Here is a 17,967-nt window from a genome sequence, read left to right as displayed (position 1 = left end):
GGAGCGGCCCCTTTAAATTATTCACTGCAGGGCGCGCCGCAGCCCCGCCCCCCGCCATGCTGAGAAGGTCGCGCGGAGCCTGCCATGCGGAGTGTGGCAGCACCTTAAAGGGGTCACAGCCCTGTAGGCGCAAGGACGGCCCCTCCCGCTAGAAATGAGAACCACACGTGTATTTTCCCTTTTATTTAACACCCACCCCATCCCTGTCCCCCTACCCGGTCCCCAAGGGTCCGACCCGACTGGCCTAGGCCCTCCCCAGGGCATGGCAGGGAGCCAATCCTGTAATGCAAACCCTAAAAATAAATAAGCAGGGGTCCCAGCAGTCTGGGGGTTAATGTCCAGTGGCAGTCGTGGTGGAGTCAGTTCACCAGCAGCGAATGCTCTTCCAAGGTGTCCCTGGAGGAGGGAGGCAAGGAACAGGGGCATCAGTTCTCTCTGGCCCGCACTCTTTCCCCATCCCCCACCCTCCATCCTGGAACAGACCCCAGACTTGGACTCGAACCTGCCACAGCAGCAGAGGAGGCTGCAGGCCGAGCCGCTCCCCCTGCGGAACTTGCCCGAGGTGGGGCTGTCCTGGCACTGTGCGATGTAGGCCTGGAGCTCGCTCTTCTCGGCGCCTGAGCCGTCCGGGTGCTGGGGGAGACATGCCAGCAGGCCTGCCCTGAGAGCAGCCCCCACCTCCAAGGGCCTTGCGGTCTGCCCTCCCCTCCAGCCACCTGGATCTCTCCTCTGTTCTTCTGATGACAGACGGCAGGGGAGGATTCCACCCCTGGGCCTTTGCACTTGCTGTTCCTCTTGGTTTGCTTCCACAGGGAGACCCTCCCTGACCCAGGAGCATGGACACATACTGCATCTGCATCAGCCTGGTGCCCTCAGCACCTATATCCGGGCCTGACACGAGCTGGGTGCACCTTGACAGCTGTGGCAGCCGGACCTAAGCTGCTGCGTGTGTGTGATACCTAAGTGCTAGAGCAAGACCCGAGGTGGCTCTGAGGGACTGAGTAACAGGAACATGTCCGTGGCAATGCTCGAATCCACTCACGGGGAAAGGGGGCGCACACATCTGCCAGGGACATAGGATGCAGAAGAGCCTTCCAGCAGAGCCTCTCCTCTCAACCTCAAGGAGCCACCATCTTTTCTCCAAGTCTTTTCCAGCTACCAGGACTTTGCCTTGGCTGCTCCTTCCCTTGGGCTCCCATCTCTTCAATCTAGAACTCTCTGCTGTCCAATGGGGTACCCACTAGCCACACTGGCTTTCGTGCCCCTGATATGTGGATGGTGCAAGTTAGGAACTGAATTTGTAAGTATATCTCATCGGCTGGGCACAGAGGCTCACGCCTGTAATCCTAGCACTCTGGGAGGCCGAGGCGGGCGGATTGCTCGAGGTTAGGAGTTTGAAAACACCCTGAGCAAGAGCAAGACGCCGTCTCTACTATAAATAGAAAGAAATTAATTGGCCAGCTAATATATATATAAAATTAGCCGGGCATGGTGGCGCATGCCTGTAGTCCCAGCTACTCGGGAGGCTGAGGCAGGAGGATTCCTTGAGCCCAGGAGTTTGAGGTTGCTGTGAGCGAAGCTGATGCCACGGCACTCACTCTAGCTTGGGTGACAAAGTGAGACTCTGTCTCAAAAAAAAAAATAGTATATCTCATCTGAATTAAAATCAAAATGTAAATAGTCACGTGTCTAGAATTTAGTAGTGGACAGAACATTCCAGAAACTTTCCTGGAGCCACCCTAATACCAGTCTAAAGCAGGGGTCCCTCTGTAACCTTCCACTCTTCCTTCATACCTCTCACCAGTCGGCATTGGTCATGATGTGTCCATTCCTGTATCATCCATCTTGCCCGCTGGCTTTGGACAGACCATGTACACCCCATTTCCCCGGATGCCCAGAGCCCAGCACAGAGCCTGGTCCTGGATTTTGTTTGCTGAAAGAGTCCTGTCTCCCTGCGACCCCCACATCCCACTCTGTCTCCTTTCTCTCCCCTGAGCCCTGCAGGGTGCAGGAAATCTACTGTTCCAGGTCACCCTCTTTTTGGCTTTGCAGGGTCTCCCCTATTCTCTCCCTGGGTCTCCCAGGCTCACCCTGCTGTAGGTGTCCCCAAGACCCCTTCGTGGCTGATGCCAAGGGACCTGGAGCCCAAGCTCGGGGTCATGCGTGCACGCGTGTGGGAGCTCTGTGGAGACAGGGAGGAGGGGCGCATGGCCCCACGCGACTGACCTTGATGGTGTCATAGGCGCCGGTGATGAGCGCGATGAACAGGCTGAGCACCATGTAGATGAAGAGGCTGATGAAGGAGTAGAGGTAGAGCTGGGAGAAGAGCCAGACCAGGCTGCTGCGGCCCTGCTGGGCCTGCATCGCCGCGAATGTCACGAACATGTCGTCCCCGTTGATGAGCGAGAACAGGCACTCCGACACCATGGACAGCGAGCGGAACTGCGGTGGGGCAGAGGGGTCAGAGGCAGCTGTGGGCACGGCCGGGGGCTGTGGCCAGGGCAGGGCCCCTGGAGGTCAGCAGCCATGATGGGGCCAGCTGAGGGTCACCATGGCAATGGTGAGGTGCCAGGGTCAACAACAAGGTCACAGGGCAGACCTATAGGTCTAGGGAGATAGAGCCGTAGATAGAGTAACTCAGGTCAAGAGAGGGCCATCAGCAACTGTGATAATGATATAAAGTCACAAGGTCAATGTCAGGGTCACCAAAGGCCAAAGGGGACAGTGCACAGAGTACCAACAAGTCACCAGGGGGTCATCTAGAGGTCACTGTGTCAATAACAAGTTCATAGGGTCAATGTCAGGGTTGCCAAGGGTTAAAGTAGACAGTGTTAAAGTACCAGCAGTCACGATAGGTCACCTAAGAGTCATGACGTCAATGACAAAGTCACTCATGCCTATAATCCTAGCACTCTGGGAGGCTGAGGCGGGTGGATTGCTCAAGGTAAGGAGTTTGAAACCAGCCTGAGCAAGAGCGAGGCCCCGTCTCTACTATAAATAGAAAGAAATTAATTGGCCAACTAATATATAGAGAAAAAATTAGCCGGGCATGGTGGCACGTGCCTGTAGTCCCAGCTACTCGGGAGGCTGAGGCAGGAGGATTGCTTGAGCCCAGGAGTTTGAGGTTGCTGTGAGCGAGGCTGACGCCACGGCACTCACTCTAGCCTGGGCAACAAAGCGAGACTCTGTCTCAAAAAAAAAAAAAAAAAAAAAATTGACAAAGTCACAGGGTCAATGTCAGGGTCAGATGGCAAAACTGCTCCAGACGGGCTGGTCAGGCCCCAGGGGTTGAGGTGGGTCTGACTCAGTGTGATCAGATCTGGAGAGACCCAGGGATCAGACGGCTTGGGGAGCCAGGGACCCTCCCTGGTGGCCCCTACCTTCACGTGATAGGGCCCCAACACGATCCAGCCACAGAAGCAGTAGCCCAGGTAGATGACGGCCACACAGCAGCAGAAGCGCATGACGCTGGGCAGGGCCACCCGCAGTGTGGCAATGAGAATCTGTGGCGGGGCAGAGGGGGTCACACTGAGGGCGTGGCAAGTCATCGCTGAGGGCACAGCGGGGGTGGCCATGGGAGCTGCTGGGAGCTCCGAAGGGGCGGGGCTGTCCCCAGGGGCTTTGGAGACACCCCATGGCTGGACTTGGCTGGGTGGGTGCAAGCGGGAAGGCTCTCGTGGCCCTGCCCGGGTGCAGTGACAGGTCTGTCTGGTGGGCAGGTACGAGGAAGAGGCCTGCAACAGGCTGTCGGCGGTGGCTGGTGAGTGCTGTGTGTGCGGATTTGGTTTGGGGGGGGACACGGGGCGGCACGTGGAGGCCCTGACGCATCCCGGTCCAGGCCCCGCCTGCGTGCGTGCGTGAGACTCACGTTGTACTTGTGGAAGAAGGTCAGGTAGCGGATGACGCCGACCCACACGAGCAGCGTCGAGGTGCCCAGGAGGATGCTGCACACGTCGTAGCTCGCCAGGTTCTGGGGACGGGAGCATCGTCACCCCACCTGGCGGGGAGCACAAGGCCCCACGCGGGAGGGGCAGAGGGGCCAGGGTGGGGCGTGGGCGGGACCCACCTTGGCCTCGATGCCAATCTTCATGATGGTGCCCGAGATGGTGAGCACATCGCTGGTGACCAGCAGGATGTACCAGCCGTTGACGAATTCCAGCCGCTCCCACAGGCTGATCACCCGCCCCCGGTGCTGCCACATGAACCCCACGAACTCCTGCAGGGGGAAAGAGAGACGAGGGCCTGCGCGGGCACGGGACCCTCGAAACCCCCGGTCTCTGTCAGCCCAGAGCCGGGCGCAGCGGGCACTGGTGGCACAGGGGACACTGGGCCCTCACGTTCTGCAGCAGGAAGCCGCGCAGCAGCGAGCGCGCGCACAGCAGGAAGGACAGCGAGCAGGTGAGGATGACGACCACGTCAAACAGGAGCCGGAAGCTGTTGTCTCCTGCGGGGAGGGACAATACTGGCACAGAGCCTGGGGCGGCCAGGCTGGTTCTAACTGATCGGTGGGCTCAGGGCTAACTCGGGGTGAGTCAGGACCCCAGTCCGGGGCTTGGGGGCTCACCGTGCCTGGAGACACTGGGGTGCTTACACTCCTGGATGTGGGCCTGGGTCTCCAGGCTGATGGGGACACGCCCACTGTGCGCTTTATTGTCAAACGTGATCTGGTGGGGGCAGGAGAGGGCAGAGTAAACCTCGGCAGCTCCAGGTCCCCGGACACGAGTGACACATGGCCCGTCCTGAGCCAGCCTGGCTTCCCCTGCCTCTCCCCCAACACGTGCCCTCGGCCAGTGCTCCCTGGATGCCCCGAGGGTCCTCACCAGGACGCTGAAGGTGTAGCAGTCTGGGATCTCATTGTTGATGAGGCTTTGCAGGTTGATGGTCTTCAGCTGGAAGCTGATGGTGACGTTGATCAGCCTACGGGGGACGCTCAGGTGAGGCGCAGGGGGCTCTGGAGGTTCCCTCCCAGTCCCGGGGCACCAGGGCCCCAGGCCTGAGCTGACTCTGCAGCTGGCAGGGGAAGTGCTAACATAGCAGGTGCCAGTGTGGCGGGGCCCCTTCCCCTGCCTGTGGGGAAGTGGCTACTGGGGGTGACAATGCCTGGCACCCTGCCCTCCTCCCCCTCCCCGGGGGCTCCCTCGAGCAAGCAGGCAGTACTTGTGGAATTTGAGCGTGAGGTTCTTGTAACTGGAGCTGCCATCCAAGAGGGCGAGATCATCACTGGGGGGTGGGGGGAGTCGCTCGGGGGGGTCCACCAGGATGCACTCTGAGGACAGGGAGCCAGGGAAGGGCCTCAGGGGGCGGGGGAGGCCAGGCTGGTCTCCCCGGAGTCCCCGGCAGCCTTCTGCCCTCCTCCACTTCCCACTTTGTGCTTAAACATTTGCCCTTTTTTTCTCATCGCAGGGCCTGGTCTGTCTCACTCCCTGCGGAGACCCCAGGGCCTGGCACTCCGTGGGTGCCCCAAATGCTCGGTGAATGAAATGATATTAAAAAATAATGCCTGGTACCTTCTGCACGGCAAGCACGGAACTAAGCAGACATCAAATCATTAATGATCATGACAGCCCCATCTCACGGATCGGTGACAGTCGCAGCCCGTGATTTTAAGCTCTGAACAGCTAAGCCCCGCCCTGACCACTCACCAGTGACCACCATTGGGTCAATGTCAAAGGTGTCATTGGCTGGGTCCACGTGGCCATGGAGGTAGTACCGCTGGCAGAGAGCCAGCGCTGAGCCATTGGCCCAAGGGCCACCCCCGCCCCGGACGTAGGCGTACCGGCCCAGCGACACGTCCGGCAGCATCAGGTACTGTGGGGAGAGCAGGGGACAGCCATCAGCTCTGCCCACCCCCTGCCCCGTGCCCACCTGTGCCTGCCCAGCGCACCTGGTCCACGGCGTGGAAGATGGCTTGGTAGAGCTGCTCCTGCGTGTAGGCGGCGAAGGTGTCATCTGCCCCGTCTGAGTAGCCCAGCAGGAAGAGGTGTCGGAAGGCGATGGTGTTTTCCTCTCGGAATGTCACTGCTAGCTGATTGCTGAGCCCGAACAGGATGAGCTGGAGAGAGGGCAGGGGAGACTGGCACTTCGGGGATGGGGCCTCACTGAGGGCACAGGTGGATGGAGTCAGAGGCAAGGCAGGACCCTAGGGACATTAATCAGCTCCACGCCACACCCACCGTTATGTCCCCGACAGCCAACACAGAGTGCGGTCCTGTGTATCTCATAGCAGCAGTTAATTTAGCCTGGGCAACATAGCAAGACCGTCTCTACAAAAAATTTTAAAAATTAGCCAGGCATGGTGGCGCATGCTTGTAGTCCCAGCTACTCAGAAGGCTGAGGCAGAAGGATCGCCTGAGCCCAGGAGTTTGAGGTTGTGGTGAGCTATGATGATGCCACTGCATTCCAGCCCAGGTGACAGAGTGAAATTCTGTCTCAAAAAAGCTAACTTTTAAAAATGATCATTAACTGCTCACTGGATTCTGGATTCTGTGTGAAAGCCACACCTGCAGGGTGAGTACCATGACGGTGCCCCTGTGACTAAGGGGAAATTAGAGTCACAGTAACAGGCCTAAAGTCACCGCCTGAGATCGAAAGCAAGAACTTAGGAGGGTGGCTGGGTCTGATTCATAGCCCAGCACAGGGCCTGGCATGAGAGAGGGAGACTCCCAGGCCAGGCTCAGGTCAACATGGCATCGGATTGCCTGGTTTGAATCCCAGCTCCCCCAGTTGCTGTGTGACCTTGGACAAGTCCCTTAGTCTCTCTGAGCCTCAGTGGCTGCATCTACACAAAGTGGGTAACAGCAGTTGCCAGGACCTCGAAGGGTGCCACTGAGCCTACAGGGAGCTACACTATACACACAGATGGCTTCCTGACCGGTCACTGCCATTGGCATTGTCATGCTGCTGTGAGGAGCCAGAACCAGGGTGCCATTCCAAGACTGTCTCCTTCAAGGAGAACAGCGGCCACACGCACCACCCTACTGGGGCCCCCGCCGGGCTGGTCTCACCTGCACAGTGACCACCAGGATCTTCACCACCTGCAGCATCAGTTTGCAGGGCTTGCGGCCCTTGGCCCGAAACTTGTCACAGGGACTCATGAAAAAGTACTTGAGGCGACGACGGAGGTCCTCCTCTTCTGGGGGGGTCGGAGGGGCCGGTGAAGCCCCCACCTGGGTCCCATATCCAGCGTTAGGGGTTAGAAGCCGCTCGGTCTCTGCAGGAATGGGAGAGGAAGCTGGGGACCATGCCGGGTCCCCGCAACAGGGGACGAAGCATAGGAACTCTCCCCACCGCCCCACGCTCCTGCCACGGAAGACCTTTGAGAGGTCTAAGGGAAACCAGGAAATTTGCAACACTGTATGGACACGTGCAGCAGTACTGCTCAGAGGTTTTACAGCTGGGTTTGAGAGGCAAAAGGGCCTCAGCTGATTCCGGCCTCTGCTGCTCCCTGGCCTGGACAGGACACGCGGCCTCCCTGAGCCTCAGTTTCCTCATCTGCAAAATGGGCAATAATCATCTCCCATGGGAAAGTTGAGGATTGGATGCTTACAAAGCATTTATCACAGGGGCTGGTACACAGTGACTATCAGAACATTCCATCCACGGTCCTGTTGTTGATTAGTGGGGAGATAATGAAGTGTTTCCACTGGCTTGTCACAGGGCATTCAAGGCTCCCGGGCTTGGCCCAATTCTTGCCTCCAGGCAAGAGCACAGAGCTCAGCCCACATTCCAGTTTTTTTCTGGACAAAGACCCCACGTATGACCTTGCACTCATCACAGCTTCGCCCATCAGCTGACCCCCTCGCTAGCCACAGGCTAGGGGTGACCAGTAACAGTACTAATAACGGAACACAATTACTGAAGACTCAATTTATCTTTCAGAAGGCCACCAGCTTCAGGCAATCACACAGCCCTAGGATCAAATCCCAGACCTGCCACTTCCCAGCGGGGTGACACAGATGCCTCCGTCTCCTCATCTGAAAAGTAGAAATCAAAAAGTCTACCCACCCCTAGGCTGAGCCCCTGAGGCTGCTCTGAGAATTCCGAGAGAAAGCAGGGGAAGACCTCAATAATTCTTCAGCAAACAGAAGCTGCTCCAATCACTGTTTCTCCCGTCAAGCCTAAGAGGAAGATCCACGGTTTCCCCAACTGCTAGAGTCACAGCCAGTCGTGGCAGCCCAAGGACTGTCCCTGACACACACACCCCTAGGAGAGCCGGGCGACTTTCCAGGGCCCGGCCCCCTGCCTGGCAAAGCTGCCAGAAAAACTGGACGCTGTCAGAACCTCCACTGCAGAGCGGGCCCCTCCCTTTGCAACTTGGACGCTGTGGCTGTTTACGAGTCAGTCCCAAGAGAAGCTGGAGGGCGGGCTCTGCCTCCCAAACTGGGATCACAGCTAACACAGCCCAGACCCTACCGGCGGGTGCACCTATCGGGTAGGTGTCCCCAGCTACCTCCAGAAGGGGAAGCCAACACCAGGGGTCTTCCTCTAGCCTCTCCAGTGAGAGGTGACATCCGCAGGGCCTGGAAGCTTGCGTTTAACAAGGCGGAGCTAGCATGGGTTTGGAGATCTGAAATTGAGTTATCTGCCCGAAGGAAATCTAGTGCCTGCAGCTCTTCGCCTGACGTTATTCCCTGAGCCTTTGCCTCCCGGAACCGGGAAGGGAAACCTGGGAGCCTCACGTGCGGGCTGGAAATGCTGCCGCCCGCTGTCTGGGCTCCTGCAAAGTTGTGCACTCGGAACCCAGGCTCGCAGGGGAGATCCTGGGAGAGACGGGCGGCCGCTCGCTGCCCAAGTGTAGGACTCTGAGCAGAGCCTGGGTTGGGGAAGGGGGATGACAGGTGTCCCGCCACCTGAGGTCGGAGAACCAGGTGCCCACCGCCGCCCAGGTCCTAGAAGCCGTCTGCGCGTATGTCCACCACCCGGGGGCTCAGAGGTCAGCCCCGAAGTGCAGAGGAGGGAGACGGGGAGCCCCGCCGCCCCGGGTCGGGGAAGCTGGCCGCCCGCCCGCCAGCCCGCCGCCTGCGGCCGGGGACCCGCGGCGCCGCCCGCGCCCTCACCTGAGCCGCGCCGGCCCGCCGGGGCTGCCATGCTGGGCCGCGGAGCGCAGGACGCCGGCGGGCGCGGCGGGGCAGCCGGGGTCGGAGCGCCCGGCCGCTGTCACCGCGGCCTCGCTCCCTCGCGGCGCCGCTTCAAACCCACCCGCGTCAGCTGATCTGGGCTGCGGTCACGTGAGCAGGGAACCCTGGGCCCCACGTGACCGGATCCGGCCCCGCCCCCCGGGCCACGACGACCAGCACCCTCCCCCTTTGCTGGAGCAGTGCGCATGCGTGCCTCCGCCGGCGCCCTGCGAGTCGAAGGCGGTCGCGAGGTCCTAGCGCCGACGGGCTCTGGGTTTGCGGGGTGGATGGGCTGGCTCTGAGCCTGGCAATTGGCGAGCTCCGTCCTGGCTCCCTGTCATGCCCCGCGTCCGGTGCCAGCCTCGTGACTTCGATGTCCAGAGCTTGACCCCTTACCCTCCGCAGTGTCTGGTCGTGACCCTGCATACTATCTGAAGGCTGCCTTTTTTTCTTTTGAGACAAAGCCTCATTCTGTCGTCCTGGGTAATGCAGCGGCGTCAGCCTAGCTCACTGGAACCTCCAACTCCTGGGCTTAAGCGATTCTCCTGCCTCAGCCTGCCGAGTGGCTAGGACCACAGGCTAGAGCCACGAGGACTGGCTAATTTTTCTATTTTTGGTAGAGACGGGGGTCTCACTCTTGCTCGGGCTGGCCTGGAACTTCTGAGCTCCAGCGATCCTCCTGCCTCGGCCTCCCAGAGTGCTGAGATTACTACAGGCATGAGCCACCGCGCCCTAAGGCCTAAGGCTGCCTTCTTCCTTTCTCCCAGAATGTCCTTCTGTCCCCCTCATCAGGACCAACAGCAAACCCAACTTCCTAATTATGTGCTAAATAGAACGACTTATCCCCTATGGCCCCCAGCCCAGAGTCCTCCAACATTTCTGGCTTGGAACATTGTAGCAACCTCCTCCCTGATCCCACTTCTATCCACACTGTTCTCCACTCAGCAGCTAGAAGCATCATCAAAGAATAATTCACATCTACCAGAACCTGCCCTTGGCTTCCCATTGCTCTGAAATGACAAGCAAATCCCCCAACTCCATTGGTCAGGGATCTCTGGCCTGGACCCTATCTACTCCCATCTGTGGCCCCAGGGCCTTTGCATACTCTTGCCCTGGAGTATAATGATTAAGAACCTACACTCTGGAGGGCAATTTGGTTTTAAATCTAGGTGCTGGACAGGTTTGGTAGCTCGGCCGTAATTCCAGCATTTTGGGAGGCTGAGGCCAAAGGATCACTTGAGAACAGGAGTTCAAGACCAGCCTGGACAGCATAGCAAGGTCCCATCTCTAAAAACAAAAATTAAAATAAAAAAGAAATCTAGACACTGCCAACTGCCACCTCTACACCTTCCAGAGTCCTTTAAACTCCATGTGCCCTGGTTTCCTCATCTGGAAAATGGGGATACTCCATCAGAGGGTACCTGTCTCATGGGGCTGCTGAGAGAATTAAATGAGACAATGCAAGAGCAGGTCATAAGGGTGGGCAAACAGTACTGATTATTAAATTAGTGGTCATTCTGATTATAAAATCCTTCCTTGAGAAAGCTGTCCCCCCATCTAAATCAGAAGTCTTTATTATTTTTTTTTTTTTTTTGGAGACAGAGTCTCACTCTGGGTAGAGTGCAGTGGCATCATCACAGCTCACTGCAACCTCAAACTTGTGGGCTCAAGCGATCCTCCTGCCTCGGTCTCCAGAGTAGCTGGGACTACAAGCATGTGCCACCACACCAGGCTAACTTTTCTATTTTTGGTAGAGACAGGGTCTTGCTCTTGCTCAGGCTGGTCTTGAACTCCTGACCTCCGGCGATCCTCCCTCTTCAGCCTCCCAGGGCGCTAGGATTACAGGTGTGAGCCACCAAGGTTGTGAGCTCCGTGAGCGTGAAGACCCCTGCAGTCAAGAGCTGTTTGTTGAATGCATGAACGAGCAGCTTCCTTCTGTGCAGTGGTGCACCTGTTACATTGGCTTTGAAGGGCAATGGGTAGGGGTAGGTTTGCAGAGCAGACGGACCAGTGTGAGACCTCATCGGGGAGGCTGGGAAGCCTGGCTGGTGTGGCTCCTGGCCCCAGAAGGAAGCCAGGACACTGGGCTCCAGACTCTGGCTGGCCCCAGCCACGTGGTTACAACTCCAGATGAAGGGGCTGTGCATCGGGGAAGAAAGCGCAAAAGGCGAACCAGGACACAGAGCCGGGAAGCAGTGGGAGGATTTTACTAACTGCACAGCACACAACTCCCCCAGGGCCCCTTGGATGCCAGCGCCCCCTTCAGCCATCAGGCCCCAGCAGCGCCCCTTGCTCCTGCACCCACCCGGGACTCTCGCCGGCAGGGAGGGCTGGGCTGGTAGTGTCAAGGGTGGGAGAGCAGGGGCCAGGGCTGGGCACAGGATCGGGGTTAGGGCTGGGGTCAGATTCATGGTCAGAGCTGGCCACAAGGTCAGGATCGGCATCGTGCCCAGGCTTAGGGTCAGGCGATTCCGCAGGATTAGGGCTGGGGGAGGATCTGGAGCTAGAGAGGGCCTTGGCGCTGGGACTGGGGACAGTGCCCAGCACAGAGCCAGGGTCAGGGCGGCTGCCCGAGCTGGAGCCAGGGCTGAGGCCCAGACCCGAGCCCAGCGCGGAGACAGCCTGGGGACCCAGGAGGGAGACCTGCCCCGGCCTCATCCCGGATGCAGGGCTCAGGTCAGGGTCGAGGCCCAGGCCCGCGGCGGCTGCTGCAGCAGCAGCAGCAGCGGCGGCAGCAGCGGCGGCCGCGCCCTCGTGCACCCGCTTGTGCTTGGTGAGGCTGGAGGCTTGGCCGAAGGCCTTGCCGCAGAGCTGGCAGCGGTAGGGCCGCTCGCCCGAGTGCACGTGCAGGTGCTGCAGCAGCGCCGAGCTCTGGCCGAAGGCCTTGGAGCAGTGCGGGCAGGCGTAGGGCCGCTCGCCCGTGTGGATGCGCAGGTGGTGCTGCAGGTTGGAGCTCTGCCCGAAGGCCTTGCCGCAGTGGGGACAGCGGTAGGGGCGCTCGGCCGTGTGCGTGCGCTGGTGCTGCAGCAGCGCCGAGCTCTGCCCGAAGGCCTTGCCGCACTGCGGGCAGGGGTAGGGCCGCTCGCCCGTGTGCGTGCGCAGGTGCTTGAGCAGCGCCGAGCCCTGGCCGAAGCCCTTGGCGCACACCGGGCACTTGTGGGGCCGCGGGCCACCGTGCGTGCGCAGGTGCTGCGCCAGCAGCGAGCCGTGCCCGAAGGCTTTGCCGCACACCGGGCAGTGGTGCGGCTTCTCCCCGCTGTGGCTGGAGCGGTGCTTCAGCAGCGTGGAGCGCCACCCGAAGGCTTTGCCGCACGCCGCGCACTGGTACGGCCGGGCCCCCGTGTGGATGCCGCGGTGCTGCGCCAGGGTGGCGCCGTGGCTGAACGACTTGCCGCAGTCGGGGCAGCGGTACGGCTTCTCGCCGCTGTGGGTGCGGCGGTGCTGGCTCAGCCCCGAGCTGCGGCGGAAGGCTCGCCCGCAGTCGGGGCAGGAGAAGGGCCGGGGCGGGCTGGCAGGGGCGGACAGCACCGCGGGGCTGGTGGCCAAGACCTGGGGGGCGGCAGTGAGGTCGGACTCAAGGGAGTCCACATCCGGAGCGGCGGGGCTGAGAGTGTCGCTGTTAGGGTCAAGAACCAGGGGTACGGGGCCGATAACATCAGGATCGAGGTCGAAACTCGAAGACATGGGGTCGGGGTCTTGGGGTTCAGAATCGCGGTTGCCCAAGATAGAGCCCGGAGCGTCGGCATCGGGGTCCACATCCTCGGAGACGGGCTCCAGATCTTCATAGCTGGGGTCGGCGTCTTCTGAGACAGTGTTGAGGTCTTCCGGGTCAGGCCCTGGGTCTTCAGACACTGGGTCCAGATCTTCGGGGTTGGGGTCCAGGTCCTCTGAGTCAGAGTCAAGCTCTTCATAGACCACCCTCAGGCCTTTGTGGCCGGGGTTCCTTACAAGGACGGAGCGCCTCATCCCAGGCCCGGAAGTGGCAGCGGCTTCTGGGGCAGGATCTGCAGGGGGGAGGACAGAGGCTGGATGCAGGTAGGTTCTCAGGAAGGGGGCGCCTCTTGGGCCAGGGGGCACGGCTATGCCCCCAGAACCCACTACTAAGCACACACATGGATCCCTCCCTTGTCTCCAACTTCAGGGAGACTTCTGACTGGCCCCAGCCAGGGCAGGGAGTACAGGGACCCTGGCGGGGCATGGTGGGACCGTCCCCTGTCAGCCCCAAACCTGGATGGAAGTCATGGGACCCGGCACTAGACCTCTCCAGTGCCCAACGCCATGGCTCTGCCCCTGTCTGCATCCTGGGCTCCTCTCATGGGAGGCTGGGGTCCTGTGGAGGAGACAGTCCTCGATTCTGAGCCCCTCCACGGGGCCCCCCTTATGGGGAAGAGGAGAGGTGTCGCAGTTCCTGTGTTTCGGAGCACGTGGCCTGAATTCTTGTCCCATCGTTGGGGGTGGCAGATTTGGGGGTTCCTGGTAGGGAGGGGGACCTCTGGGCACCTCCTAGACAGGTGGCATCCTGAGCTCTGGAACCTGTGGCTGGGGACAGGAGTCAGGTGCAAACCATGGTCTCGGGGGGAGGGGAATGCTTGCCTTCTGGGCAGGAGACAACCTCAATTCCAGACCTCACAGCTCAGGGTGGGAATACGCGTCAAAACATCCGTGTTCTCTCTCGGACCTAGAACCCCTTCCTAAAGCCAGAGGACAAGTGTGAGAGAACGATGTAGGGAACCCCTCCTGGCTGGAAGGGGTAGATAGGAAACTAACAGACCCCGCAATCAGAAGGGTGGGGACAGTTGTCAGTGTATTTGTTTTGTTTTGTTTTGTTTTGTTTTTTTGAGACAGAGTCTCACTTTGTTGCCCAGGCTAGAGTGAGTGTCATGGCGTCAGCCTAGCTCACAGCAACCTCAATCTCCTGGGCTCAAGCCATTCTCCTGCCTCAGCCTCCCGAGTAGCTGGGACTACAGGCATGCGCCACCATGCCCGGCTAATTTTTTCTATATATATTAGTTGGCCAATTAATTTCTTTCTGTTTATAGTAGAGATGGGGTCTCGCTCTTGCTCAGGCTGGTTTTGAACTCCTGACCTCGAGCAATCCGCCCGCCTCAGCCTCCCAGAGAGCTAGGGTTACAGGCGTGAGCCACCGCGCCCGGCCCTGTTTTGTTTTTTATCCCCTATTGACTAGAAGATCCTGAATTCTTTTTTTTTTTTTCTTTTGAGATGGGGTCTCACTATGTTGCCCAGTCTGGGCTCAAGTGATCCTCCTGCCTCAGCCTCCCAAGCTCCCAAGTAGCTGGGACTCTCCAGGTGCGTGCTAAACTGCGCCCCACGGAGAAGATCGTGAATTCTGCCCGCTATGTGGGGACCCTGCTGGGTTACTGGGGGAAACACAGACTATGTCCTCCCACGGCCGGCGCACAGGGATGGTGCCAACACACTCATGCTCCTTCCTGGAGGAAAGGTTCCCAACTGAGCTCGATGCCAGGGTCATGGCTGGGGGCAGGCAGCCAGGGCGAAAGACAACAGCTGGGACTCCTGGGCATGACCTGTTGCAGAGATGCTTGAGCTGCCCGGCCCATGGCTGGGTGTGCATCTGTGCTTGGGGTTGAGGGGACCTCTGGCTCCCGTTTCAGAGAGGGGGACATACTGAGCCACAGCCCCATAGCCGGGCGTAGTTATGCAAACAGAGCGGAGTTCTTGGCTGGTCTCCTCCACCCAGACCCTGTAGTTGGAGAGTGGGGGGAGCGATACCTGGGTTCCCCCCCCCCCTGGGTTCCTGAGGGGCAGAGAAGCCCTTGGATTGCTTCCAGAGGGAGGGGCCCCCTGAATTTCCATTTCCTAACTGGAAGGTGGGAGGAGAAATCACTAGGGTCCTTCCTAAGTTCCTGGGAGCAGGTGGACCCCTCTGGATCACCTCCTGGGGGGTCTTCCAGAACTCCAGACCCCAAGACTGGAGGGGGAGGGGAACAATAGCTAGGCCCCTTCCTGGGGTCCTAGGGGGAGGGGACCCCTGGGTGGCCCTCCTGAGGAAAGGGCCTCGTGAACTCCCGACCCCAGGCCCAGGCGGGAGGTGGGAACAATACCGAGGGACCCGGTCCGATGGAAGGCTCCCAGCCTCGGGGGCCCTACCCCCAGGCCGCAGCGGCGGGATGGACGCGCTAGGCCGGCGGGCCAAGGGGTCCCCTCCGATCGCGCCCGCGACCCCGATCGCCCAGGCCGGGGCCGGCAGCGCGCGGGGCTGGAGGCGAATAGAGGTCGCCCCGGGCCGCGCCCCGCACCCGGGCCCCCCACCCGCCCCCGCCCGGTCCCCGCCCGGCCCCGGCCCGCTCGCGGGGACACTCACCCGGTGCCCCTCGCCCCTGCCCGGCCCGCCGCGCCCGCGCCGGCCGCCGGCGCCCCCCGGACCCGCAGGAAGCCCCCCGCCCGCCAGCCCCGCCGGCGGCCCCCTCGGCCCAGCGGCCCCGCCAGGCGCTCCCGGGGAGCGAGAGGGGCCGGCCGAGGGCCGCAGCGGGAGCTGCTGGGACTTGTAGTTCGCCCGCGCCCGCCGCGGCCGTCGCCATCGCCGCTGCCCCCGCCCCCCGGGCCAGTCTTTGTCCCGGCCCGGCCGCCCCGGCCGCGCCTTTGTGTGCGCCGCGCCCCGCCCGCGCCGCCCGGGCCGGCCCCTCCGTCCGCCCCCGGGCCCGAGCCAGCCCCTCTCCGGCGCCGATCCTGCCTGTCCTTCCCTCTCTGCCCCTCTCTCTGTCTCGGCCTCCTGCCCTTGTCTCTGATTCTATCTGTGTGCACAGAAGCGCCGCGCGCTAACCGATTGCGCCAGCGGAGTTGCTCTCTTTGTTCAAAAATCACCAGGCACGCTCTGGCCCTTGCAGACTCGCGACGCGCGCACGTGCATCAGCCCCTGAGAAGCCCTGCAGTTTAAGACCAGGCCTGTCTGCTCAATCCACATTTCTCCAATTTTTGTTTGTTTGGTGGGTTTTGTTTTTTGTTTTTTTTGTTTTTTTGATGGTGAGACCCTCCCCCATTTCTGGGTGACACCCTTTAACAATCTCCCCCACCAAGGAATGGCGTTGGGGAGCCCCTCTCTTAGTGCTTTGGGCCTCCGACCCAGAGGGTGGTGGGTCCCTGCGGTCCCTGGTGGGCTCCGGGTGGCTGAGATAAGTGACGATGTCTGGAGAAGCTTAGACAGGGCTGGGAAGGGCTCTGGGCAAACTTTACCTGGAGACGCAGGTCCCAGTTGCGGAGAGAGAGTGACAAAGTGACAAAGTGACAAACCCGTCCTGGCCCCTGGCAGCGGGGCCACAGAACATCATACACAATGTGCCCAGGATATAAACAATCATCAGACAAGGCCACTCTGTGACCATGTCTGAACCAAGATAATGACAAGGACACTCTACAGCCACAAAAATGAATGTACATCCCTTTCTCCTGACTCAAACGACTGCTGTGTCTTACCAGTGACAATCCCAAGACTATTTCCATCCTCCCACCTTGGAGATATAAATCACCGAAATACCCAGTCACCAGTTTGATCCCTGATTCCTGACAACACCATCCTAGAAATGCTTCCAGTTCCCTTAAAGCCACCTACCATAAGCCCAAATCCTATAAAAAGCTCCCCTGACACCAATTCCCCCTTATAAAGACACCCTGTGGTTCCCAAATATGCTGTCCTCGCTGAAGCAAGCGAGATAAACCTCGATTCTTTTGACTACAGGGGTGTTCCTGGTGGTCTCTAGGCGGTGGGTTTTTTTGTTTGTTTTGAGACAGAGTCTTGCTCTGTCACTCGAGCTAGAGTACCATGGTGGTCAGCCTAGCTCACAGCAACCTCAAACTCCTGGGCTGAAGCGATCCTCTTGTCTCAGCCTCCTGAGTAGCTGGGACTGCAGCCTGCGCCACCATGCCTGGCTTAATTTTTTTTTAGTTTTGGTAGAGACGGGGTGGGGTCTCGCTCTCGCTCAGGTTGGTCTCGAACTCCTGAGCTCAAGCCATCCTCCCTCTTGGGCTGCTGGGATGACAGGTGTGAGGCACCACGCCCAGCACACAAGCTTCTTGAATGTTCTCCTTCCCAAAGCTTAGAAAGAAAGTAACATCTGCTTGATTTTGTGGGATTGCCAGAGCCGAAATTTCTGCCCCAAGCTAGAAGAAGAGAGAGGTAATGAGGCGAGAGATAAGATTGGGGTTATCAGAGAATTAGGGGACACTTGATGCTAGTCTAGGGTACTCCCAAACACCGAAGAGTTCCTGTCTACAAAGGTAACAGTCACTGTCGCTGGGAAGAGCCTATTATTAATAGCAGATCATCCATCACCCAGATTGTAACCGGGGGGCAAGATGGGTGTGACACAGATCTGTTGTTAGAAGACAGTCCAGCAAGGGTGGGCTCCTGATTCAGTGATCCTCAGGGGTTTGGGAAACCAAGTAACCCACAGATGGGCTGAGCAGGGCCAACCAATCACAGCATTCCATTCCTCTGGGTACAGCGATTGGTTCACGGTTAGGCATGTGACTCAAATGGGCCAATCAGCATATTTCTTAAATTCCAATGTGAGGCTTGAGCTGGGAATACCTCCCCCGCATTTCTTTGGGGTCTTTAATTGTAACCACTGGGGATACCAGCATACTCTTTTACAACCGCTTGGGGCGGGACTGAGAGATGGCGAAGGAGACAGAGTCCTGATGTGAAACCAGCATGCCTGATGTTAGACCCAAGCCCAGACTTTCTTGTTTCCATAAAATCCATAAAATCTCTTTTTGCTTGAGCTGGACAGAGCTCGGTTTTTGTCACTTGTAATCAAAATGACTTAAGGCCACGCACGGTGGCTCACATCTGTAATCACATCTGTAATCCCAG

At 59.4% G+C, this 17,967-nt stretch overlaps 2 protein-coding genes across 4 annotated transcripts; both read right to left on the bottom strand.

Moving 5' to 3' along the window:
• Window positions 1-168: 168 nt before the first annotated feature.
• MCOLN1 (mucolipin TRP cation channel 1) lies at window positions 169-9,227 on the bottom strand. 2 transcript variants are annotated; one of them, XM_012790746.3, is made up of 15 exons: window positions 9,057-9,227; window positions 7,929-7,973; window positions 7,005-7,210; window positions 5,885-6,052; window positions 5,643-5,808; window positions 5,158-5,266; window positions 4,821-4,917; window positions 4,565-4,664; window positions 4,338-4,444; window positions 4,067-4,216; window positions 3,869-3,970; window positions 3,381-3,503; window positions 2,227-2,442; window positions 503-633; window positions 169-396 (listed from the first exon to the last, which is right to left on the bottom strand). In XM_012790746.3, exons 1-15 carry the CDS (start codon window positions 9,085-9,087, stop codon window positions 360-362), a joined length of 1,788 nt encoding a protein of 595 aa, XP_012646200.1. In that variant the 5' UTR covers window positions 9,088-9,227; the 3' UTR covers window positions 169-359. The 2 variants fall into 2 exon arrangements, with proteins under 2 accessions (XP_012646200.1, XP_012646201.1); XM_012790747.2 differs by lacking the exon at window positions 7,929-7,973.
• Window positions 9,228-11,308: 2,081 nt separating this feature from the next.
• ZNF358 (zinc finger protein 358) lies at window positions 11,309-15,606 on the bottom strand. 2 transcript variants are annotated; one of them, XM_012790739.3, is made up of 3 exons: window positions 15,200-15,399; window positions 13,710-13,807; window positions 11,309-13,120 (listed from the first exon to the last, which is right to left on the bottom strand). In XM_012790739.3, exon 3 carries the CDS (start codon window positions 13,080-13,082, stop codon window positions 11,379-11,381), a length of 1,704 nt encoding a protein of 567 aa, XP_012646193.2. In that variant the 5' UTR covers window positions 13,083-13,120; window positions 13,710-13,807; window positions 15,200-15,399; the 3' UTR covers window positions 11,309-11,378. The 2 variants fall into 2 exon arrangements, with proteins under 2 accessions (XP_012646193.2, XP_075854225.1); XM_075998110.1 differs by lacking the exons at window positions 13,710-13,807; window positions 15,200-15,399 and adding an exon at window positions 15,460-15,606.
• Between the last annotated feature and the right edge of the window lie 2,361 nt (window positions 15,607-17,967).

This window comes from Microcebus murinus, chromosome 27 (genome assembly GCF_040939455.1).
Source record: "Microcebus murinus isolate Inina chromosome 27, M.murinus_Inina_mat1.0, whole genome shotgun sequence".
Taxonomy (NCBI): domain Eukaryota; kingdom Metazoa; phylum Chordata; class Mammalia; order Primates; family Cheirogaleidae; genus Microcebus; species Microcebus murinus.
This window is presented reverse-complemented; position numbering and strand designations above follow the sequence as displayed.